The sequence below is a fragment of the Dama dama genome, chromosome 24, assembly GCF_033118175.1.
Source record: "Dama dama isolate Ldn47 chromosome 24, ASM3311817v1, whole genome shotgun sequence".
Lineage (NCBI taxonomy): Eukaryota > Metazoa > Chordata > Mammalia > Artiodactyla > Cervidae > Dama > Dama dama.
Window position 1 is genome coordinate 16,714,396 of NC_083704.1, and position 25,139 is coordinate 16,739,534.

General features: G+C 44.2%; 1 protein-coding gene across 1 annotated transcript in view; it reads left to right on the plus strand.

The window, feature by feature from the left end:
• The window catches only part of ITGA9 (integrin subunit alpha 9), a 362,863-nt gene that overhangs the window by 193,170 nt on the left and 144,554 nt on the right, over positions 1 to 25,139 (plus strand). Inside the window, exon 17 of the mRNA XM_061127757.1 lies at positions 4,773 to 4,849. Coding sequence (XP_060983740.1) covers positions 4,773 to 4,849 — 77 coding nt within the window. The remainder of the gene's footprint in view (positions 1 to 4,772; positions 4,850 to 25,139) is intronic.

The window sequence follows — 25,139 nt, forward strand, 5'->3', positions numbered from 1 at the left end:
TGAGGCTGGCGGGAGTGGAGAGGCTGCTTCCGACCTGGATTGGGATTTGCCTGATTTAGGCAGCAGAGCTTGTGTTTGCCCAGAGGATTAGGGAAATACGTAGAAGCAGGCAGAAGAGAGACTGAAAATTTGGTAGTTTGGCCCACTGGCTTCAGGGAGAACATGCACTCCTTCCACTTTGAACAGGAGAAAGTGTTTATACATGCTCTTTGGAGCTACGCCATCAGCTAGCATTCTGAGGCTTCAGTCTGCCCATGCTTCTGCCCCAGAGAGATGTGTCTCAGTTCCTTGGGAAACAAAACTGTCCCTTGCCTAGGGAGATGAGTTCAGGACCCAAGCACAGTATCTCTGAGTTTCCACTTAAGTCTCCAAGATGCATGATGGGAGTCTCTTGATTTGCTGCTGTCCTCATCTTTTACCTATAAGACAACTTCATTCCCAGCCTGGGGAGGGTCTTGCCTAAGCCAAGGCTTTACCAGTGCTTGGAATGGACAGCCCACTTTTGCTCACACCATTCCCCAAAGTAGGGGAGGCTATAGGTTGAGGAGTATTCCATTAATCTCTTGCTGTATAACAAACTATCCCAAAACATAGTGGCCTAAGATAACAGCAGTCATTCACTTTATTCATGAATTTGAAATTTGTCAGGGCTTGGGCAGGACAGCTTCCTTCTGTTTCATGTCATGTCAGCTGGGGCAGCTCTGTGAGGCTGGGGGACCCACTTCAATGCTGGCTGACTCCTGCAGCTGCTGGTCAGTTTTTGTCCATGTGGGCCTCTCCATGGGAAGCTTGGGCTTTCTTGCAGAGTGGTAGCTACATTGTAAGAGCAAATGCCCCAAGAGAACTCAGAGGAAGCTCGAGTACTTGTGATGACTAGGCTTGGAAATTGCAAAGCACTGCTTTCTCTGTGCAGCCACAAATCCCCCTAGATTCAAGGGGTGGAGTATCAACCCCACCTCTGTGTGGAAGGAGGTCAGGGTCACACTGTACAGAGTGCAACAGGAGACATTGTGCATTGATTTTTAGAATGTATAGTTGTCTACACACAAACACACACACACACGGAGTCACTTTAACTCTGTTTCCATGGTCTTCTTACTGCACCATCAACTCAGGAAACTTCATGGCCCTCACTCTTACAAAGTGTCATTGTCACTCAACATTTGCTGGGGTGGACAGTGATGCACAGTGATGTCTAAAGCAAGAACAACGTAATAGCCACAAGCTCACACGCTGAGCTAAATGCTAATTTGGATTCACAAGAGTCACTGATGCTGTTAATTTTTTCATTTTGTAAATGTACAAATTGAGTCCTGGACTAACTTCTAAGCTTGAGCTTATCTTCTCACTAGAGTTTGTGCTTAATTTTAGCTAATCAGTGTAAACACCTAATGTGTGTGTGTGTGTGTGTGTGTGAGTATGCATATGGCAGACTCAGTGCTTGCCTTTGTCGGATGGAAGTTCAACAGTGTTGGGGGACTTAACAGCTAGAGAAGTTAGTTTGCAGGACAGGAAATAGAGAGTAGAGTATAAGGGAAAGTCCGACCAAAGCAACCAGTTCCTCACAGGGAGGCTCTGCACTTGCTTGTAGCTGAGGGACAGTACTTTGCTGGGAAGCTACAGGTTTGTGTTGATGAGCAGGTTATTTTCATTGGCTCACATTCCAGGGGTTACCGCATCTCTCAGAGCATGTGGGGTCCTCTACTGTTGACTGGGCAGATTCTACACACCAGCCTCTGAGGGCACGCATGGGAGTGAAGAAGACCAATACAATCCCCATCCTCATGGAGCATCATTTCAGCAGGGGAGACAAACAGGAAACACATAATGATAAAATAAATTAGTTACAGTCAAGATGAGCAGTCAAAGGAAAAGTGCATGAACTACAAGAACTTGTGACAAAGCCCCAGCTCTCTGAGGGCTCAGGGATGTGGTTTTGGTTTGCTGACTGAAGGATGAGAGGACACATGTCTGGTGAACCTGGTGGAGGCCTTTGGGATCAGCCTGTGGGGAGGCCCTGAGGTGTGAAGGTTTAAGGCCAGACTGAGGGGTGGTTGGTGATGGAGCTGAGGAGGGCAGGGACCAGAACTTGCCAGATTGTGTGCCACAGGGTGGCTATAAGTCCCTTCTGCCTTGTCAGTTTTCACCTGCTACCCATCCCACTCTACCTCCAAAGGGGGGAAGTCAGACCATGTCTTGCCTATAAAATGGGAGAAATACTTGCAAAAAGAAGCCTGTGATCAAGGACAGAGCTGGGTTTAGTGGAGTCTAAAGCTTATTACGTTTTGTTTTGGGAGGAGAGTTTCTCTTGGGGAAAATCAAGTAACATTATGAATAGAAAGTAAGGTGCAAGACTGCAGCGGGAGCGGGTCAGTGAGGGCCCTTCAGCCCAAAGTTTCATTATCTTGGTGGTGAAGCCACTTTTTGTGTTTCTCCTCGTTTCTAACCTCAGAAAGCCTTCTATTCGCACCTGAGATATTCATGCAGACCTTACATCCACTTCTTGTTTTCTCCTTGATTGAGATGGCAAATAAAGCACAAATGCCTTCTCTCAAAATCTTGGAAATTTGGCTCTCTTCTCGCCCCCAGTATTGTCCAAAAGAACGTGGGAATGTCCTCTTTCTGCCCGAGGCTTTCATGAGTCTTTTTTCCCCCACACTCAAGGCAGGGAATGTTGGCTGGGACACATTATTCTCTTGGAAATGTGACACAGAAATATGAATTTCCATAAGCAAAATTACTCCGTCTGGTTGGGTCTAGACTGTTCTTTGGCCGGCACATTTGCTGGAGTCCAACGGATGCTCTGAGAAGCCGCCCGGACTTGTCCTTTGAGAGGAAAACAGGTCACCTGGAGCCATGTTCTCTGTGTGTGTTGGAGGGGGATCCACACATACAAGGAGGGATGACGGGGAAGCTAATAGTGCATGTAGATGACAACTGAAAGACAACCACAGGCTCTTCTCTCCAAAATTCTACTGAAGCGGTTAGAGCAATTAGCAATAATGAAGTCTCTGTCAGTGTGAATGCAGGCAGCCTGAAACATCAGAGTGGCTGACAGCAGATGGAGGGGGGGATGGACAAGCCCACCGGGTCCCACAGAGAGAAAAAAACTCTTAACTCCTCCCCAGAGCCACTCCTGATTCCTGGCCCCTCTCGAGAAGCCCAGTTCAGGCACACACCACAAGCCCCCCTGGAAAGATGTCCAGTTTGGCACAGTGAGCATTGGGTCCCGGAACTAGGTGGGGTTTGGCCCTCAAGGCCCAGCCCTATTAGAGAAAGGACACTCTGTCCAGATAACTGCCAGCTGCCCCACCGAGGCAGCCTGGTGTGGGCCCTCAGCCTCAGCATCTAATAATTGCCTTTAACTTTCCTGTTTGTAATTAAAATTATAACATGATCTCCTCACTCTGGCAGAACCCTTCTCAAATACAGATTATCTGCTTCCCCAGGAGAGCAGAGGGAAATGTCCGGACTGTAATCTAAGAGTTCTTGTCTCGACTGGGTTATTATTCACTCCTATCTGAGAGCATTTGAAGATCTTCTCAAAGATGGGAAGAATACCTATCGGGTACCTTTCTTGAAAAAACTACTTGAAGTTGCACTTGAATAGCCTGAGAAATGAATCAGATAAGGGGTGCGCTTTGTGGTCAAGGGCACCCCTGACTTGGGTTTCCGGGTTAACTGCTGAGGACCCCTCATTGTGGGGACAGCCAGCTCCCTGGAGGTGGGAGGCTTGTGGGAACTATAGCACGGGCGGGGTGGGGGCGCAGCCGTTCCCGCGAGACCACGAGCAGGTTAGCGCGAGACCAGAGAGGGTGACGGTTAGAGGTCGCTCTCTGCCAACGGTCAGCAGGACAGTGGTCCTGTAGGGGGCAAGCGCAGAGAGGTGGACCTTGGCCTCCTGGGCCTCCAGCCCTCTGGACTCAGGCAGCAGGGCAGCTGGATCCCGGGGTCAGGCCGAGGGCTGTGTCCTGCCGGCTACAGAGCCATTGCCATGGCCACCCACTGGCCTTGGTCCAGGCCTGGAGGAGGCAGTGAGCCTCTCCCCACGCCCACCTCGCAGTCTAACAATGGCGGGCATCTCCACGGGTCAAGGTCTGAGGAAGCCGGCCCCCACTCGGGTGGCCTGAGGACCCTGAGGGCCGCTGGGTGCTGGGCGCCTGGCTCCCTCAAGGATGACGGCCAGGTGGGGTCTGGGGAACCATCCATGAGGGCGTCTTGGGCTGAGATCCACCTCCTCAGCTGGACTGGGCACTGGAGGGACGACCTGGGCTAGGGGCTGGACCAGTGCTCTGGGCAGGGGGACAGGCCTGCTCGGCGACCCCTCCTCATAGTCAGGCCTGGCCCTCGGAGGTTTAACGACTTGGAAGTTGAGCCTTGGGACCTTGACAGAGAACAACACTGATTCCGATGGAGGTTTATGAGAACATGGTGAGCTGACCTCAGGAGGAAGTTTGTGACAGCTAACCTCACCCCTCCTTCACCTCTCCTCTAAAACAGCTTTGCTGAGAGCTTTTGGGGCGTTCAAGAGGTTTTAAGGCGTGAGCCACTTGTCCCCTTGCTAGGCTCTGTATTAAGCCTTTCTCTGCTCCAGACCCCAGTGTTTCGGTATTTGGGCTCAAGACCAGTGCCCAAGTCTGGGCGCACAGGCGTGTGTTTGCTTACAGGCTCATGGGAAGAATTCCCGCTGATTTGGAAGGAAGTGATTGGTTGTTATTTACTTATTTGCCACTGACTCCTGTCCCACCCTTCCTCTCGTGTCTCCCTCACAGACCGTGTTTGAAAGGAATTGCCGATCCGAGGACTGTGCCGCCGACCTGCAGCTGCAGGGTCAGCTGTTACTCTCCAGGTGAGCTGGTGCCCACTTTTCCACCTTGTTCTAGGAAGTTCTGGCTCCAGGCTCAAAGTCTATATGTGCAGATTTCCCCACCGAAGAGGGTAAATGCAGTCGGTGGGTTTAAAGTGAATAGTTGTGGTATAAGAAAGCGTTTATTATACTGTAATTTTAGCAACAGCTATTATTTTTTGGGGGGGGATGGTTTGGGTTTGGGTTTGTTTACAGTCACATATCTCACAATTAGAATTTTATATATCTTAATTTTCTTGAGTATTTTTGATGTGTGTATGTTGGGAGGTATATTTTAGGTTTACTCATGGTATTAAGTTGAACCATATGAAACTGCCAATCTTTAACTATTTGAGACAACCCATATGATCCAGTTTATTATTATATAAAGGTTCTTTTTATTTTTCTCACCTAAAGCATCTGCTTTAACCATAAGTAATGGTTCTGTGACAGGAGGGGATGGAGGAGAGGGGCAGCTGTCCTGATGAAGGGACAGATGGCCTCTCTCCTGAAGCAGGGCTTCCTTCCACAGGACGTGACCCCCTGCTAAAGGTGAACCTTCTGTAAAGGCCTTCCTGTTTTCTCTCTGTCAGCCTTTTATTTCGGTCATCTTTTAGGATGAAGACACTGGTCCTGAGTCATTTAGCCACATCGGAGAATGGGTTCCTTTTGAGACAATTTGTTCTGAGAGAGTTTTAACCTCCATACTATTTGTTACCATTTCTCAACAATAGTCATTGGTGTTGATAGGTATCCTCTGAAATTCATACTGTATGCCTCAACTGTGAGAGTTAAGTTTGGGGGGAGTGAAAGAAATATCCCATCATGAACCAGTGACTGCACTAGACACTTTTACTTCTGTTGACAAATAATCTATTATTCATCAAAGGAAAGTAATACTAAGATAATTCTTCATTTGTTTGCATTTATCAGGGGAAAGGTGATGTAAACCACCTCCCCCCCACACACACACATACTCCTCCAAACCTCTTAAATATTAATTGACATTACTTTTACTTAGAACTTAGTGTAGTACATTAAAGTAGTACATGTTTTGCCAAGCTTAGAAAATTATTTCAATCTGATAATTGGATATTAGAATTTTTTAAACATTAGTAAGAAGGACCTTCTGGAATTATGAGAGAAACCAATTCTAAGGAAGGTTCATAAGTTATCAGATCGCAACTTTTAGTTTAGAAAAGTCTTCCAAAAAGTATTTTAGGGGAAAAGGAAGATGAAACAAAAATATATGGATTTGTTTTATCTTGAGGCAGACTATATGTAGTGAACATTTATTTTAGATCACTGAAAACTTCATGGGGTGGGAAAATGTTCACTTGCTCTCAGGTTAAATACTAGAAAAGTTCTGATGTTCTTGTTCCCTGTCAGTGCACGGTCAAACCCATCTCTGTTACACTGTGCTCTTCATATGTTAAGAAGTAAAACCTGAGGCTTGTGGTCATTATCCTCAAAGCTGGCTCTGTTGCCGCACCCTGGCCTCCTAAGAGTATTGGTCAGAACTGGATCTGCTCTCTGGGCCCAGTTACCAATAATACTAGAACAACTGGTGTGGTTGGCCAGGGCCCAGACTCCCATATGTATCAGCTAGATAGAACCACAGAAAAGTACTGTGTAACAAACCAGTCAAAACTCAGTGGCTTAAAATCATTTTTTCCTCCTGCATCTGTGGGTCCACTGAGGGTTGGCTGGTCCTGGCTTGATTCAGCTGGATCCTGGTTGCCTTGCTTATGAATCTGGGGTTCAGCAGAGGGAAGGTGGATCTCCATGAGGCTCAAGTGACTCAGTTCAGCTCTGCTTCATGTGTCTTTCACCATCCTGCTGGAACCAGTGGCCTAGACTCGGTATATTCCTCTCATGGCATGGCACCAGTATAAAAGGGCAAGCAGAAACATGCAATAACTCTCAAGGCATAGGCTTACAACTGGTGTATTTTTAACTTCAGCCTCATTTTAATGGTCACAGCAAGTCATGTACCCAAACTCAAAATCAAGGGACTAGAAGCTACGCTTTGCCTTTTCAGTGAGAAGAACTGCAGTCACACAGCAAAGGAGACAAATTTAGACAGGGGTGAAAAATTGGAACCATAATATAATCTATTCTACTACATAAAGAGTAGGATCGCCCTGTTGCTTTCCTGGTGCCTTATAGTTTTGGGGACTATTTCAGCCTTTCTTGTAGTTCCATCTTCCTACAACTCATACACAAGACCTAGAGATCGGGGGGTAGGGGATGGGGAGGGGAGAGAGATTTTTCAAATCTCCGAAGCAATGTCTTTGGACAAATCTCTGAGCCTCTCCCTCGGATGAGTGATTTCCCAGGAGTCCCCTTGGTCTCTCAAAATAGCCTTTTGGCTGGATCCCCCATTAAACAAACCTTCATTATACTCTTGGGCCCATCGTTGCCCCCAAGAGAGCCATCAGAGAAACATTAACTGGTAATTGGAAAAGTAGAGATACAAAACCAAGCCTAGGGTTTCAGTTACTTTGAATTTCACCAGATCCTGTGCAGAGCCAGGCACAGAGAGAGAGAAGGTACAGTCAGTAGGCTGCGTATGGAAGCCAAGGTCTGAATTTGGTTGACAAAGACTCGGTGGCTTGAACTAGAAGCGAGCTGTTTTGGTTATCGTTATTGATTTGTTATTGCCTGGGATGGGGTGTACATTCCTTCATTGTTCAAATCAGGGAAGAAATGTGGGCCCTGCTCTCCCAGGGTGCTCAGTGTGGGTGGGAGAGGACGGCTGGGAACCGTCAGTGCCTGGTTAGTGCTGGGAGAGGGATAGGTGGGCACCATGGGGCCCTGGAGCAGCTTCCAAAAGAAGGAATCAAGGGGAATGCCTCCAGGCATTCTGAGCAGAGGGAAAAGATGAGCAGAGGCACAGAGGCTGGAAGGCAGACTTCCCATGCAGATCCGCAGGCATCTGGGGTGAAGGAGGTGGTCAGGAGATATTTTTGGCATGAGCTCCTCTACTGTAAACATCTTTGCCACAAGCATTTTTGCTGCAAACGTTTTCACCATGTAACTAATTGATTGTAAGGCAATTCTCCTGGAAAAGAGAAAAAATAAAAGAGCATCATTAAATAGGGCATAGTGGAACATTAAAAATGAATAATGAAAATTAAAAGGCTATTGCAAAATACAGAATATTTGAATACGTTTAAAATGTGATTCATTTTCCTGTTCAGCATTGCACTTTTTCTTTTCTGTTAAGACTTCTTTCTCCATTTAGAGAGGCGTCAGTTTCCAAATACTTAGATGCACGTTTGTAACTGAGCTTTGTGCTGTGTTGTGAAATCCGCTACACTCTTGTGTGTTCCTGGCATCTTGTCACATGTTCACTGATCGATGTTCCAAAGTTCTATGGGAACTGTGGGTTCAACTCTGTACCCTCAAATCCTCGAAGGATTTGCAAACTGATACGTTTTCATTTTCTAGTATAATATGCAATCCAGCTTTACCCTTTCTTGTTCCATACTTTCAGTAAGTTTTATCACCATGTCTCCTATCAACTTATATAGTTATTATCATCTACCACATTAAGACTGCCTGTATCCTTGTCACTTTATAGAGCTGTATAAGTGCTAAGATTTATGCAATGTAAATCAACCAGTTCTTTTATCTTTTATGGGAAAATTGCCTTGTGACAAGTTAGTTATCTGGCAGAAAAATAATTGCTATAAAAATTCTTGTGATAAAGGTGTTTGTGGCCAAAATACTGATCACTGGTCAGGAGAACACGGGAAGATATAACAGAGAGGAAGAGAGAGAAGCACCAGATTGTGACACACCTATGAGTTTAGGTTTCATCCTGCAGCCAGTGGGCATATAGCAGAATAATAGCATAAATGCATTTAACCTAATAGGAATGCAGGTGGGCACACCAAAGGGGTGGGGAGAGAGGGATAGGGGGAGAGAAAGGGGCAAGGGCAAGGAGATTGAGAGCCTGTGGGTCATTAGCTTCTCTGTTCCACTGAGAGAAAGTGTGTCCAGCTTGACTTTTGAGTCAGCTACTCTCCCACACGAAGAGCCGACTCATTGGATAAAAGACTCTGATGCTGGGAAAGATTGAAGGCCAAAAGAGAAGGGGGCAGCCAAGGATGCGACGGTTAGATAGCATCACCAACTCAGTGGACCTGAATTTGAGCAAACTCCAGGAGATAGTGAAGGACGGGGGAGCCTGGCATGCTGCAGTTCATAGAGTCACAAAGAGCAGACACAACTTAGTGACTGAACAACTCTCCCATCATCTGTTCCTGCATCCCTGGCTCAGGTCCTTGGACATCACCTTGGTCTCAGTGCAGGAGCACCTGGGCAGGGTTGGGCTTATGAGAGATGTTTATCTCCATCATGGTGCCTCCCCAGGGGTTTCCAGGGGCCAGTTTTGACACAATTTATTGCCTTTTATGCTGTCTTTAGAGCCTAGCTCTCCTGTTAGCTGTGGTCCACTGTATCATAAGGTTGAAGCCAAGGGATAACAGAGAAAAGTTCCTCCGATGACTGGGTAGACAGCACAGTGCAAGGTGTTGTGGGAAGCAGCCCAAAATCCATAGACTGAGGAGTCTTTGTTTTGAAAAAAGAGAGAAAGACATCTGGGAGTGATTGGGTCACCCCGAGTGGTCAGGGATCAAGCCAGGAAATGCTATCTGTAACTGGGACTCATGGATGTTTTTATTTTTCTCTCCAGAGAGCATGAATTCTGGCAGGCCTGTTGTCTCTTAAAACAATCAACTCTTCAATTAAGTCTACAATCTTTAATGGTCTTGAGCCTTGTTCTAAAACCTGCCATTTCCAAAATGTCCAGGCATAAGGAGGAAGCTGTTTAGTTTCTTTAAATAGGACTGAAAATTCCATTTGTAAAATGATGTAGCTATGTTTCATTTCTTTTGTCTGAATACTTATAGTACCTAAGAGTATATCACATATGATTAAGATAAAGAAAAGAGAAATATACACCATGGCAGCTAAGTTAAAAGAATTTTTTTTGATGTATCCCATATGAGACCAGTGGAAATTTCAGTGTCTTCTGGCTAGCCAACTCCTATAATGAAAGAACTCTTAAGGGAAGTGAAAAGGAACAATGAGAATATTTATGAAGTTGGACGAACCATCTAGTGACCACATATAATGGTCCTATGACTGTAGCATTGGTAATGTGATTATCTTGGTGGAGATGGGGGACCAAGTGCATTTCTCTAAACCCTTGGCTGGGAGATTTTCATGGGTATCTCAGATTTTCATGGGTATTTTCATGTCCATGGAAAACCAGTCTTCAAGGGGAGGATCGATATACCTAGGATCACGGTGAAGGGTGGGGTGGCCATTTAGAGTTTAAAGTAAATTGTTTACCTTTTTAAAAATGGAAAAATGACCAGAATCATCAACTGCATAGCACAGGGTAGAAGTAGCATTGTCTTCTTTTATGAAGGGGAGGACACTGCTGTTTATTGAGTTCCTACCATGCACTAGCTTCCCTATAGTGTCCACTGTAGTATCTTATCAACTGCACAACCTTGGGAAAGTTGCTTCACACCTCTGTGCCTCTGTTTTCTCATCTGTAAAATGGGAGCATAGTAGCACCATCTTGCAAAGTTGTTTTGAGTAGTTAGTGAGTTAAAACATATTTAATTGCTTCTGAAAGCTTGGCATTATAGCAAACACTCAGTCAATGAGAGTTATCATTATTATTTCATTTAATCTGGTCAGTGACAATGAGAAGTAAATATTATTACACTCTTTTTGGTGGGGAGGATGCAGAGGCTTGGGGAGGCAGGTTACTTATTCAAGGGCTCACGGTGGTCAGGGCGGAGGTGATCAAAGCTGGAAGTGTCCAATTCTGCATCCTGCTCTCTTCCTGTGAACTGGCCTCAGTTGCTGTTGGGTGTCATAATCAGCTGATTCTGGACTGGAAGGACCAAGGCTGGGGAGCTGGGAATAAAGCTTCCTTTGTGTGGAAAGCCCCAGTTCAGAAAGGAGGTGTATGGGTGAAAAAATGCATCCTCAAAGATCCCTCCTATCTATCCAGTCATGCTCCCCCTGTGATGTCTGACATGTGAGGTGCTGTTCAAAAGTTTTTCTCCTCGGAGACCACAGACACCAGTTCTGCTGGGTCCAAATGATGGTTTAAGCATCAAGTCAGGATATTCTCAATATGTGTAGGCTGGATTTTTCTCTATTATTGTTACTACTTTGTAAAGGAAGATGAATAGGACTGATCAGAATCCTGGAAAACTTTTGCCCTTGCCAGAATATTAGCCTTGTGATTCAGTATTTTTTTCCCTTCACCGTCTGCCCAAGATGTGGGACCAAAAAAGTACAGAAGAAGTTTGTTGATTGAGAGCAGCTGGCTTTTGTAGTGGCTGTTTCTGGAATCTCTGGAAACAGGAATGGTTTTATTCAGTGGTGTGTTCTTGAAAGAAAGGTGAAATGCTCCAATGAAAAGAACCTTTTGAATGAGAGTCGAAGGATTCCTCATCTGCACTCTTCTCTTTCCCTCCTCTGATAGGGATTCTCTGAGGAGGCAGTAGGTGTCTCCCCCACATTTCAGGACCACATCAAGATGAACAGGTTTGTGGGTGATCCTTCTGTTATAGTTACCTAGGCAAAGGGTGAGATGTAACCCCCTAGGAAGGTGACCAACAGAGTAAGGTAAACAAAGAGACATTCACACCCTGGAAGAGGTCATGAAGGGTGCGGTACTTTTGCAGAATATGTCTACTCACTTGATAAGAAGTGATAAACTGCTGATACATTCACCTACATGGCAAATTTAAATGGAGTACTTGTCATGGATGTACCAGGCTTGATGGAAACGAATATAAACTACTGCATCATGATGTTCTTGATTTAGAAGGGGAAACACACATGGAAATAGTAATTGTAATTCACTGTGGTTGTTATAATCATGGGAACATGAGGGAATTCCCTGAAAGCACAAGGAAAGAGGCCCTCCACCCTATCTGAGTTTGAGTCCTCTCTGAAACAGACCCTCAGGCAAGGATTTGGGTGGAAGTAATTTGAGAAGTGCAGGGAACAAAAGTAGAGGAGTAAAGAAATTTAGAGGGAAGCCCACTATTAAGGGTGCACCATACACCAGTGTATCAGTTATTGCTGTGTAACAAATCACCCCAAACTTCATGCCTTCGGGAAAAACACCATTTACTCAGCTCCAGATGCTATGACTCAGCTGTTTGGGTCTTCTGGTCTCATGGGCTTCCATATGGACCTGTAGCCAACTTCAGGTTGGCTAGGTGTTCCTGTTGGGGGGCAGGGAAGGGGTCCAAAAACTAGAACGCAGTCCACAAGGTCCCATGAGGCCTGTCACAAAACTGGTCTGTTCTCACTTTTTTGCCACATTCTGTTCGCTGAAGCAAAGTCACACACAGGGCCAGCCAGATTCAAGAGATGGGGAAATAAACTCTGCTTCCTGATGGGAGGATCTGTGTGTCAGAAGACAAAGGATGTGAATAAAGAGGCTACCAGTTAGCCCATCATACCCAGGTGGCATAGGGTACGTTGGATCTTCATCCTGCAGGGAAACACTGGGTAATGATGGGAAATGCACAGCTTAAAATGATTGCCTCTGAGGGATAAAGGGGATGGGTTGTTTGTACATCAGCTATGGAGAGTCGTTGGTTGAAAGCTTCTCTGGGCTTGGGTGGGCCCTTCTAGGCTGTGACAGACAGCAGCCGTGTTCTCATCCAGAAAGGTTCAGACCCTGGCACCTGGAAATCAGCAGGAACATTCGAAAAAGTCTGATGGGGGTGATAGGGGCATAGACGATATCTGTTGCACCCACTTTCTCAAAGAATCTCAGTTGATGAATTTATTCTGGAATTTCCAGTGAATATCAAAAACCACCTTTTTTGACACCAAGACTTCTTTCCACTATCTTCCTGGGAATGCTTTCTTTCCCCATTTCCACGCTCCTGACTTTCACCATTACTATGGTAATTTGATTTCCTGTTGTATTCGTTCGCATCTTAGTCTTTTGTCCCTTCTCTCCCAAGCATCACCACACTTTGCCCACCTGCTGAAGGGAATTTGGCTGTAGGGGATACCCATAAGTCAAGTACAGGACTGGGAGCTTTGTCCCCCGTTTTCCTGAGGACAGCAGAAATGGCAGGTGAGGGAAGTGTCCACAGCATATGTTGTTGTGCAGAGAGGATCTGACCTCTGTCCAGTCCGTCCTCCCGGGAGGGCCCTGGCTGGAGCTAGGCCACACAGCTGTGCAGTTTTGCAGCCCTGACGGCAGCCCGACTCGGGAGAAGCACAGACGGCTGGCAACTCCACTGTCCTACAAAGTAACTCAGACGGGGTGGAAACAAGCCCAGCTTGCTGTTTATTTGTGGTTGGTGATTCTCATGGATAGAACAGTATCTCAGCAGCAGAACAAGTAGCTGGTGGGCAGGGATTTGAGTCACTTTTCTGGGGTTAGAAAGTTCAATGGAGTAGCAAGAGAAAAAAAAAAAAACAACCCGTTGGGAGGTTCTTGAGGCCACATCCAGTGTTCTACGGCTTCTGACTTTAAATAGCCGTGGCAGCTTGGGGAACCTGGTCTGTCTCTTGCTCTCACAGTGACATGCTGCTAACCAGGTGGGAAGTACCTTTCTATCTCCAGGAGGATCTGATTTGTAGCTTCCCAAAGAGTGGACCAGCTTCGATGTGAGGCCCTACCACACTTAAGCAGCGGAGATCCATTCCAAGGAATATCGGGTTTCAGGGACAGCCCTCCCCCTGCTGAGCAGACACTGACTGAGATTTTCCATCTGGATGGTAAGAGGATGGGGAATCCATAGAGGAGCCTTGAAGACAGAGCTGAGGGGTAACCATGGCAACCGTGGAAGAGGCTGGGACCAGGCTCATAGCTCCCTCTCCAGCCACCTGGGAAGGCTGGACCTGTCTCACAGGGGTACCTAATAAACTATTATTTTTTATTTTTTAATTATTTTTATTTTATAGATTTTCTAGGGTGTACCTATAAAATATTATTTGCTAATATTTTCCCTGGCTTCCAAATAGGGCCACCCATCAGAGGTTTTATGTATAAGCATCTTTCCAGCAGGGCCAAAATGATATGGCTGTCATTTTCCTCCTCACTGGACACTCAGCTTAAGAAAAAGGTTTATCCAAAGAATGTAGCAACTGGATTCCTCATTTCTGTCAGATCAAGAGTGAATGGGGAGCCATGTGCTCTTTTTTTGCCAAGATTTTACAGCTTACTCTGTGTGACTGTGGTATTGATCTCTTGCCACAAACACTAGACTCACCCATCCCGGGGCAGACTTAGTTATTGGAAGAAAAGCCAAATTCCGAAGATGCACAGTTGTTTTGTTTTCTGAAGTAAATCTACCCCTGCACATATTTTTCTTGCACACGCCCTCTTATTAACATCTCTCCGTTTGTTGTGTCCGGCTGAGTGACTGAACATGCACCCAAGTTTGTTCTGAGCCACCTGATACAACCTTAGGCGAATCAGAAAGTTGACCCTGCTTCTCTTGGCAGAAGGAAAGCAAAGGCCACCTTAGCTTTCTTCCTAAGAGTAACCTCCCTCCAAAGCCAAGGTGACAGACAGGCTTGGGTAGATCATGAGCTGCCCGTACATTACAGGTAAAGACCTACGTTTTATGAGTCTTTCTCCTTGACTCCATTCCAGGTTACCTTGACCCAAAAATGACAAGGCTGGGGAAAGGCTGTCCCAAATCCCTGTAAGAGTGCAGGTGCCCTGTTCCCAGCTGCCATTAAGTGTTGGCTGCCAAGGGCTCACAGCTGCCCCTCCTCTGATCTGGAGAAGGGCCCTTGCTTCCTGGGAGTCGCCTTGCCTGGGAGGTTACACCCACCCTGGGCAACCCTAGCCACTGACTGGCTGATTTAGGGCACAAAAAGCCAGCCTCTTGCCTCAGGCGCTGGTGTTTCTAGGCTGTGTTTGGTGCTCCAGAGCCCCCCACCCCGTGAATAAGGGTCATGGCCAGACTCTACCCAAGACCACCTGCTTCCCGTGGCATTGCCCACAACTACCTGAATTCTTGCTGCCAGAGAACCCCGCCTAAGATGCTGGAGAACTCACACCTCACAGTTTGTTCCTTCTTAGATCTCCTGGCCAGGAAGTCTGAATCTTTTTCAGAACTGTGGGTTTCAAAAGGAAGCCAAATTCAATGTTTATCAGATATGAGCAGGGGAAAACAGTTGCTTTTATCTGCCTTCTTGGAATTGGAGGGTTTCTGAATTTTTAAAAACCTAGCCTGTGGGGTGATGGATAGAAGGTCCCCGCAGGGGGTGAGTGGGACTTTGTGTCTTTTAGGATTACTTCTGGTTGTTTCTTCCCCAGGACTTTGTTTTTAAAGAGAACTATTCAGACACTGGGATAAAGGAGAGGGGCCCCCTGTGAGAGATGGCTTTCACTGCAAAATACCCTCCCAGTGGGAGCCAAGGGCAGATACAGTCCTCAGGGCTTGAAAGATGCATGATATTCAGGTGGTGTGAGCAGCCTTTTCCCCTAGGAGCACTGGCTCTTTTTTAATAATGTTTTCTGTGATAATGAGATTTGAACAAGAGGTGAATGCCATTGTTTCAGTCCACAACTGTATTCCTTCAAGGGAAAAAAAAGGTTGTTTTTTTTTTAAGTTTTCATATTTTTTTTTTTCTGGGCGAAAATTATCAGTTGTGTGAAAGAACACAATCTATTTAACTTCCTGAGCCAAGAAGGAGAAAATTCTCATTTACGTACCTCTCTCTGTCCAGCCTCCCCAGGTTCGTCAGTTTTAAAAATGGCTCATGGTTAGTCCCAGGACAGAAGGACTAAGGTGAAGGAAACCAACAGCAGTTACAAATCTCTTATCCTACACCTTTCGGAAATGACTTCTTTTCCTCCCTGCGTCAGAGGCTGAGTATGCTGTCCATCCCTTCCTCCATCTGACCTGTCATCGTCGCTGGTGGCTCCGCAGTACTGAGTCAGTCCCTCCCTCTCACCTGCCATAGGACAGAGGTTCCTAACCGGGTCCAAACCTTGGTGGTCTGTGCGTGGAATTCAATGGGGTCTGTGAACTTAGATAGGAAAACAGTCACAGCTTAATTTTCACTAACTCCAGAGTAAAATTTAGCATCACGGTGGAGTTTAGCATCATAGTCAATTATGAATGTAGACAACAAAGCAGAGTGACATTAACAGGAAATTCTGTGGCTGTCACATGTAGAAATCACTGATATTTTTACATCAAGTTTCAGTGTTGAAGGTATTTCAATGTGTCATTCACATTCATTCCTATGTCAGTTATGGAAGCAGTATGATCCACCCCAAACCTTATTATTCAGTGTTATCTTTCAAAGAACAATTATTCATAAACCACATATTTTTAACAAAATTATCACTATATTTTTATATAGCTGGTTTCTTTGTAACTCTCTTTTTCATTTTATGCATTTAAAAACATTTTGAGAAGGGGTCTGTTCAGTTCACTAGACTGCCAAGAGTATCTGGTGACACAAAAACAGTTTAAAAACCCCAATTCTAGAAGTTTTCCCTGATTTGGGGGAAAGATACATGTTGGAGAAATAAACATTTTGCTCTGCTTACTGGAATAGACAAAAGATTTTTATTATAATATCCAGGACTGAGACTTTATTATAAGGCTGGTGTCATGTTGCATTTTTCTTTTTCTTTTTTTTTTAATGTGAGACCAAACTTAGATGCCTCTGGAGAAAGTGTTTGCCTGACCCTGTATCTCCCAGCATCTACCATACCCTGGTGATGAAGTAAACATTCATTCCTTGTTTGAGTTTGTTAAAGACACAGCTGACTGTCTCTTACAGCTTAGGTGAGCTCTAGAAAACCAACACTTCAGGTCCAAAGCAGAAAACCTGGGCATCGTGGTGCATGTGGCGGCCACTCTAGGGACATGTGGGCATTTGCGGTTGTTTGAAGTGCTGCACCTCCTGTGTCTATTCTTGTTTCTACCTTTGGGGACCCAGGTGGAAAGAGCCACTTTCCTCTGGTCCCTGAGACTGCTCACCTCACAGGAAGAAGGTTCCAAATCCAAGTAGGCCTGTAATTTCAATACGCTTTATTGTCTGTGACCATTTACATCCTCTATTTGGTTCTTGAGCCAGAAACCGGGGAAAATGATGGCCATTAAGAATTATTCATGGAGGGACTACAGTAGCCCTGCTGACTTGGGCTGTCTTGAGTTGTCTGGCCTGCCAGCGACCGTGAAATGTAGGTCCGCTGTTTGCATTTCGAATGTGTGGTGGCCGGGTTTGACGGGCGGCGTGTGTGGCGCAGGGTGGCACCAGGCCACTGCTGGTCAGGTCATCCGTCACCACACACCATCCCCACCATGACATCAGACCTCTGGGCAGCCCGCAAATTTGGGGAATTCCTCTGCCCCCCAAAGTATTCTTTGTCTTTAATCCAGTTGTTACAGTGAGTGAACCTGATTTGTTCCAGATGTCGTAAGATTTAGTGATTCCGGAAACTACTCCTCAAGTCAAAGCTGATGAGGATTTGAATTCCTCTGTTCGCTGGGAACCAGCAGTTCTTTTCACAGTTAAGCAGATGGGGCAGGAGGAGGGAGCCTAAGCTGCTTGAAGGGACAAGGCGGGCCCTTGGGTTTCTCATGTTTGCCTCGTTAGTGAGAAAGTAGCCTTTGAAGCAAATACTGATTCTATAACTAAATGAGTTATTAAATGAGCCAAAGTTGAGGCCACATTGATGCTAGCTAGCAAAGTCAGTGAGGACATAGACGTATTATTTATTTTTTAAAGTAACACTTATTTACATGGATGATCTGAATGTTGCTAGGGAAACCACTGATTTAGCTTGGCTCACCTTAGTAAATATTTTTCACTTACTTTAATGAGCATAAAACCATCCTAAGGGGGTATGTATGCGGGAGATGCAGATATTTCTGGTTTCATATAAATGGTTTTCAAAGCAGAAATTTACTCCCAGGGGTTATTTCCCTGACCCACTGTAAGCTTTAGTTGACATGCCTTACAGAGGTGCCCCGTGATCTCTGGAGTTAATAGCCATGCGGGCCTCTTTTGCATGATTAGAAGGGATTTAAAAGCATGGCAAGACATGAAGCACATCTCAAAGTCTATGCATAGTAGCCCACTGTTAGAGAATGTTACAACCTACACCCATAGAAATAACATATTCTTTTTAACAGAGTAGTATTATTGGTTTATGCAGGTTTTTTTTTGTTTATACAGATTTTGAGGACACAAGCAATATAAATATTAAAGCTTCTTAAAATTATGGATTTAAAGCAAAAGCTTTGTTGTTATTGTTCAGTCGGTAAGTCATCGCCAACTCTTTGTGACCCCACGGACTGCAGCACACCAGGCTCTTTTGTCCTCCACTGTCTCCTGGATTTTGTTCAAATTTATGTCCATTGAGTCAGGGATGCTATCTAGCCATCTCATCCTCTGCCACCCGCTTCTCCTCCTGCATCTCTTTCCCAGCATCAGGGATTTTTTCAATGAGTCAGCTCTTTGCATCAGATGGCCAAAATATTAGAGCTTCAGCAACAGTCCTTCCAGTGAACATTCAGGGTTGATTTCCTTAGGGTTGGCTGGTTTGATATCCTTACAGTCCAAGTTGTTGTTGTTTTTTTTATTAATTTTTTTTTATTGAAGGATAATTGCTTTACAGAATTTTGTTGTTTTCTGTCAAACCTCAACATGAATCAGCCATAGGTATACATATATCCCCTCCCTTTTGAACCTCCCTCCCATCTCCCGCCCCATCCCACCCCTCTCGATTGATACAGAGCCCCTGTTTAAGTTTCCTGAGCCTACAGCAAATTCCCGTTGGCTATCTTTTTTACATATGGTAATATAAGTTTCCATGTTACTCTTTCCATACAGCTCACCCTCTCCTCCCCTCCCCCCATTTCCATAAGTCTATTCTCTATGTCTGTTTCTCTACTGCTGCCCTGTAAATAAATTCTTCAGTACCATTTTTCTAGATTCTGTATATATGCATTAGAATACGGTATTTATCTTTCTCTTTCTGACTCACTTCACTCTGTATAATAGATTCTAGGTTCATCCACCTCATCAGAACTGACTCAAATGCATTCCTTTTTATGGCTGAGTAATATTCCATTGTGTATATGTACCATAACTTCTTTATCCATTCATCTGTTGATGGACATCTAGGTTGCTTCCATGTTCTAGCTATTGTAAATAGTGCTTCAGTGAACAGTGGGATACATGTGTCTTTTTCAGTTTTGGTTTTTTCAGGGTATATGCCTAGGAGTGGGATTGCTGGGTCATATGGTAGTTTTATTCCTAGTTTCTTAAGAAATCTCCACACCATCTTCCATAGTGGCTGTATCAATTTATGTTCCCACCAACAGTGCATGAGTGTTCCTTTTCTCCACACCCTCTCTAGCATTTATTGTTTGTAGACTTTTTGATGATGGCCATTCTGACTGGTGTGAGGTGATATCTCATTGTAGTTTTGATTTGCATTTCTCTAATAATGAGTGATGTTGAGCATCTTTTCATGTGTTTGTTAGCCATCTGAATGTCTTCTTTGGACAAATGTCTGTTTAAGTCTTTTTACCACTTTTTGATTGGGTTGTTTGTTTTTCTGGCATTGAATTGCATGAGTTGCTTGTATATTTTAGAAATTAATCCTTTGTCAGTTGTTTCATTTGCTTTTATTTTCTCCCATTCTGAGAGGTGTCTTTTCACTTTGCTTATAATTTCCTTTGCTGTGCAAAAGCTTTTAAGTTTAACCAGGTCCCACTTGTTTACTTTTGTTTTTATTTCCATTACTTAGGAGGTGGGTCATAGAGGATCTTGCTTTAATTTATGTCATCAAGTGTTCTGCCTTTGTTTTCCTCTAAGAGTTTTTATAGTTTCTGGCCATACATTTAGGTCTTTAATCCAAAGGACTCTTAAAGAGTATTTGAAAGGAGACAAATGCCCAGGTAGATGCTAGTTGGAGGTCTGGAACAAGCTGTGTAAGTGACCCAGGGATTCAGCTGAAGCCTAGCCAAGATGACTGGGGTATGTATCCAGGGAAACCAAGGTCAGGAGGAGAAGCTGAGTGGTGGCAGAGGTATGTGGATTGGGCATACCTGAGAAGCAGGTGGGTCCCAGATGTGGCACTAAGTTTTGAACACAGTGAAACATGTTGCAGGGTGTGAAACATGTTGCAGAATCCCTAAGGGGATCCTGAGGTGGTCAGTATGAGGATCATCAAATCAGTTGAAGCAGGTGATTCCTGGGTGAGGCTGTAAACCACAGGAGGTTGCCCACATCCTGGGCTTATGTGGGGCCAGCCGTAGGATAACCACAGGACAAGACAAATAATTGGGCATAAGTAACAGCTCTTATTATTCAAGAGTATATTAAAATATAAAACAAGATTAGATTTGATTTCTTAAATCTATTCAAAACTGTACCTTTTAGGTAGTATCTTTTTTGGGTGTTTCTTGGTTTTTTTTTTTTTAAACCAAAAGAATGTTTTTACGAAAAAAAAGAAGTGATATCTTTCTTCATGGTCTTGGTTAATAAAATAAATTCCTAAATTCTTGCCACAATAGCTATAACCTTCAAAATCAGGGAACTTTAATGATTTTTCATGACAGTGACAATTGATATTTGGATTTATACTTTCGTGTTTCAGTGAGAGGTGCTGGAATAGGCAGTAAAACACTAAGTAGCAAGCAAAGTAAACTAACTAAAATAAGCCATCAAGACAAAAACAATTCCATCCCTGTAGGAAAGAGGGATTTTTGACTGAATGCTTTGTAGTCCCTTGCTGGAACTCAAGGGTTCCTTGTCCAGAATCCACCATGAGAGATCTGGGGAAAGGATAGCTTCCCCAGCTTGTTACAAGCCAAGAGTAAGGGACTAAGAATCTAAAACCATAGTGCATTAATCCATTCACCATCTTTCTTTGCTCTGCTCCTAGGGGGCCTAACTCTGGAAAACTACATGTCCCAGGCTCCTTTGCCAACAAACATCCTGTTAAATTTGGCCAGTGAAAGCACTGGGTGAGAGGTTAGAGGGAGAAAGAAGGAGAAAAGTCAAGGTATTTCTCCCCAACCCCACCCACTTCATGCAGTATCTCTGGCAATACCTGTGTCCCATCTGTGGTCTCATCCCCTTCTGGGCAGTCCCAGCTCTGGTCACAGCCTCCACCCACTGACCCTCTTTCTTCTAATAGTTGCTTTTAATCTCTTGTTTTCCTCATCTCCCCTTGTTTTCTCTTTTGGCTCTTCTAGCACCTTTGTACCCAAGTCCTCATTTTAATCCCTTCCAGAGAACTACCTGACACGGACTCTGTTTTCTAAGCTAGACATTTACTGGTGCAGTGGGTTTGAATCCTGGCATGGCCGCTAGGTAAAGTGATACTACCACAAGTCAGGCAATAAGTTCTTAAGCCACTTACATTATTTTGTACTCATTGTCTTTGTCTGCAAAATAAGGAGGAGATTGCTATATAATCAATTCTGGAGTCCGTTTCATCTTTAAAAGACCATGAGTCTCTAAACTTTGATCTTATAAACATGGGTGTGTTATTGCATCTCTCTTGGAGAAGTTTTTATCATTTACTCCCCAGGACATAGCTTTTTCTTCATAATCCTCTGTGTACAGAATGTGGTGAGGGCATTTCCACTAGCATCTTACTTCTAAAGGCTAATGTTGGCAGCTTTGTTCTTTGAAGATATAAAAATGTTGGGATTTTGAAAATGAGTTTTTATATGGTTTAGTTTAGATTGCTAAGGAGTTGCCTGTGTCACAGAGGAGAGGCCTCCACTCTGGCTCTTTGAATGCAAATGCTTCTGTAATGAAGACTCTCAGGGGCTTTGGACCAACTCTTATATACAGCAGTAGGCTTAACTATAAAAGCACTCAGCCTGTGGGGTGAACAGTGGCTGAAGATTAATAACCATGATGACATTCTAGGACAAAGTGGTGTCAACACTTGCACCTTGGAGGTATTGGCAACTGTGTTCCTGGGTTGGGAAGCTAAGGACAGTGTTACAGAGTGCATGCCTTGCAGAAATGGGCTCATAAACTTGTGTTTGCTGCCATCTGTATTTTCTCATATTGGTCCCTAGTCATTCTTCTCAAAGTGAATTGCACTGAGGAAGCTCAGAAATTAAGATACCACCCTCAGATTCAGCAAGGGTGGTGTGCTGTCTGTCTTAAGGTGCACTAGATTAGGGCTGGTACAGCAGACTAGTCTACTTTAAGAGCAATTTCCAGTCATAGACAACCAGAACAGCACCCTTGGCGCAACCCATTGGTAGTCAGCTCTGGGTAAGGGGTGTATTCAGTCACCCATACCTATGTTTCCTAGATCCGTGGGAAGAAATGGAGACTATAGCATCTGAGTTGGATCCTTGTGACAGTTGCACAAGAAGGCAAGTGAACAGAATGTGGATCACAAGGGTTGGAGAGAGGTTTCTTCACAGCCTTGAGCCCCTTCCAGGTGGTCAAAGATAACAGGATTAGCTGATGTGACCTGCCAGCAACAGACCTCAAGGCCTCATTCACTGGGTCGTAAAGTTGGTGTAGGGTCCCCATCAGCAGGCACTGTCAATGATGTCAAATCTCTTTACTCTTGTGTGCTGGCCCGATGTCTGGCTCCAGAAACTGCATCTGTCTGCCTGCTCTACCCACTGGGTAGTGGGCCAGAGGTGCTGGAATAGATGCCCTCTCTCTCCCACATCAGCGATCAACCAATAACTGGAGTCCGCATATACATTCTTCCTTCACTGCACAGATGAGACAATTCAAGGCATTCCTTATGGCCTAGATCTGTGTGGCTTACTTCCTTTCTCCTACCATGTCACGTGTAACCCATGGGGTTCACCTGCCCAGTGCACAACTTGGGGCATCAGATTTTGGTAAAACTCAAAATTACTTTCTGAGAAAGAAAAGTACATATGTGGGATGCCTTTCCTTTTTTAAAAAAAAATATATTTTATGATATTTATTATAGCCTTTTACAACCGAGTGAGTTTCAGGAAGCTAAATATTATCAATTTTTTGTCTTTAAATACTCAATTTTATTTTTACCCCAATTCACTTATCCTAAACTTCTGCTTCATATGAGCAAAACTGTACCACTGAAAACTAGTCACAAATCAGCAATATATTAAAAATAAAATATGTAGAATTTACTGAAAGGCTAGAACAGTTCTGGTGAATAGAAATATAATGTAAGCCACATAGGTGAGTTTGAACTTTCTGACTGCTTTCTGGTAGTCACATTGAAAAATTAAAGTGGAACCTTATGTGACTAATTTTATTTAGTATATCAAAAATCACTTAAATGTGTCATTAATGCAAAAGCAACGATTGAGATTTTTAAATCCTTGCTTTATTGCACCGAGTCTTTGGAATCTGATGTGTCTTTTACACTAACTCAGATCTGCCACATGGTCAGTGCTCAAAAGGTCCATGTGTCCTGTAGCTACGGTATCTGACAGCACAGATCTGGAACTTGCACTTCAGGGTTGACCCACTCACTTGACAAGGAAGCTGGGGTAATTACATGCCAGTTCCCTTCAGTCATTAGTTGAGGACTGCTACAGAGAATATCAGTGGCTTAATTCTTAGGCACTTAACTGACCTGCAGCAAAAAAAAGTCCTCCAGTAAAAGATGGGGATGGTAGCAAACAGAATTGCAGCCTTGGAGGCTGTAGTGAAAAGGCCCCTTGGAACAGGAGCAGAACCACCCGTAGCCTACTAGGTTTTGCAATACCTTCACTTTGGTGCCTTATTATATATTACCAAAGGACTTGCAACACACTTGGTGTTAGTGACCTAAGATGACTGTAAAGTTTACTGGCCTACAAAGATAAACTCAGAACTCTGACATTCAAGGTCCATGGGGATCTGGGCACATCCTACATATTCTATTTGCCTTCTAGCCATCATTTTGCTAAGAATGTCCTGCCTCTTTTCATATTATTTCTGAGTCATTTCTATCCCTATATCTGTTGTTGTTGTTTTTTTTCTCTCTGCCTGGAATGTCCTTCCTTTTTATCCACCCCTCATGCCCCTTATCCTTGTAAGATGTGACTCATTTCTACATCTCATACGGAACTTCTGATGATAACTTCAGTCTCCAGTGATTTCTTCACTTTGTACTTCTCTTGCATCTTACCCAGCACCTGTTCCTTTGGCATGACTTCTCTCATCCACATCATGGTGCAACTCCTTCACATAATACTCAGTATATTTGGTGCTTTGTGCTCATATTTCTCATAGGAAGACATCAGATGAGCATCTGTGGTTTTATGGCTTTTTTGTTGTTTTTTTCATGTTTGTAATTTTAAGCACGAATTGTTAAAAGGCTCTGATAGTTGTCAACAAAGGGCTGAGAAGTTGATTGCCCAACAGAGCTGCTGAAGGCATCTGGAATAATCCTAATCGCCTCCACCAATTTCAAGGAAAATTGTCAAGAGGAAAATAAGCACCCCCAATAGCTTTCGTAAAGAGATGACACCTCTCAGTGTTCTAAATATTCAAAATGGTAAGAAGGCAACTACAGTTTCATTTCTCATCTTATACTCAAATAAGTTTTATGTAGATTTTATACCGTTTAGTTGTATTTTTTTTGTACTTCAGGAGTAATGGACATAGAAGGAGGATCGCTGGACCAGAAATTAGGATGGCTGCCTGGCTCTGGCACTGTCTGCTGTGTGGCTGCAGGAAAGTGGCTAATTCTGGCCTTTATCTGCAAAATGATAACTCAAATGAGTTCCCATTCATCTGTCGAATTCCATTTCTGATTTTATGATGTCTGCTCATTTTTAAGAATAGGCACCATTGTTTATGATTTAAATTGCAGTGGCTATAATTTATGTCATTGCTTTTATGGCACATTGTTGAGGATATCTGTGATTTGTTGGATGCTGAATCCTTACTCAGGAATGCAGCCCCAATTTTGACATTTCTCCTATGGGAGAATATGTTCTGCTTCACCGTGTCCTTTTTAATACGATTTCCATGAATGGAAGAACTAGAGTATGTGTGTGAATAGTCAGTCAGCCACGTTTTTGCTGACAGGGCTATCATCCCATTAACTGTAGGATTCATGGTTCACTTCCTTGATAATACCTTGCCTGATATCCCCCATGGCCCTCTCCTAATCTCATTGTCCCTGCAGAATCCCTTCTTTGTGCTCCCATCACATAAGGGATCTCATAAGGATATTTCCTTATCTCTTAGCACATACTGACATCAACTTGTATCTCACACGTTTGTTTCCTCCACTGGGACTGTGAACTCCCTGAGGGATGGA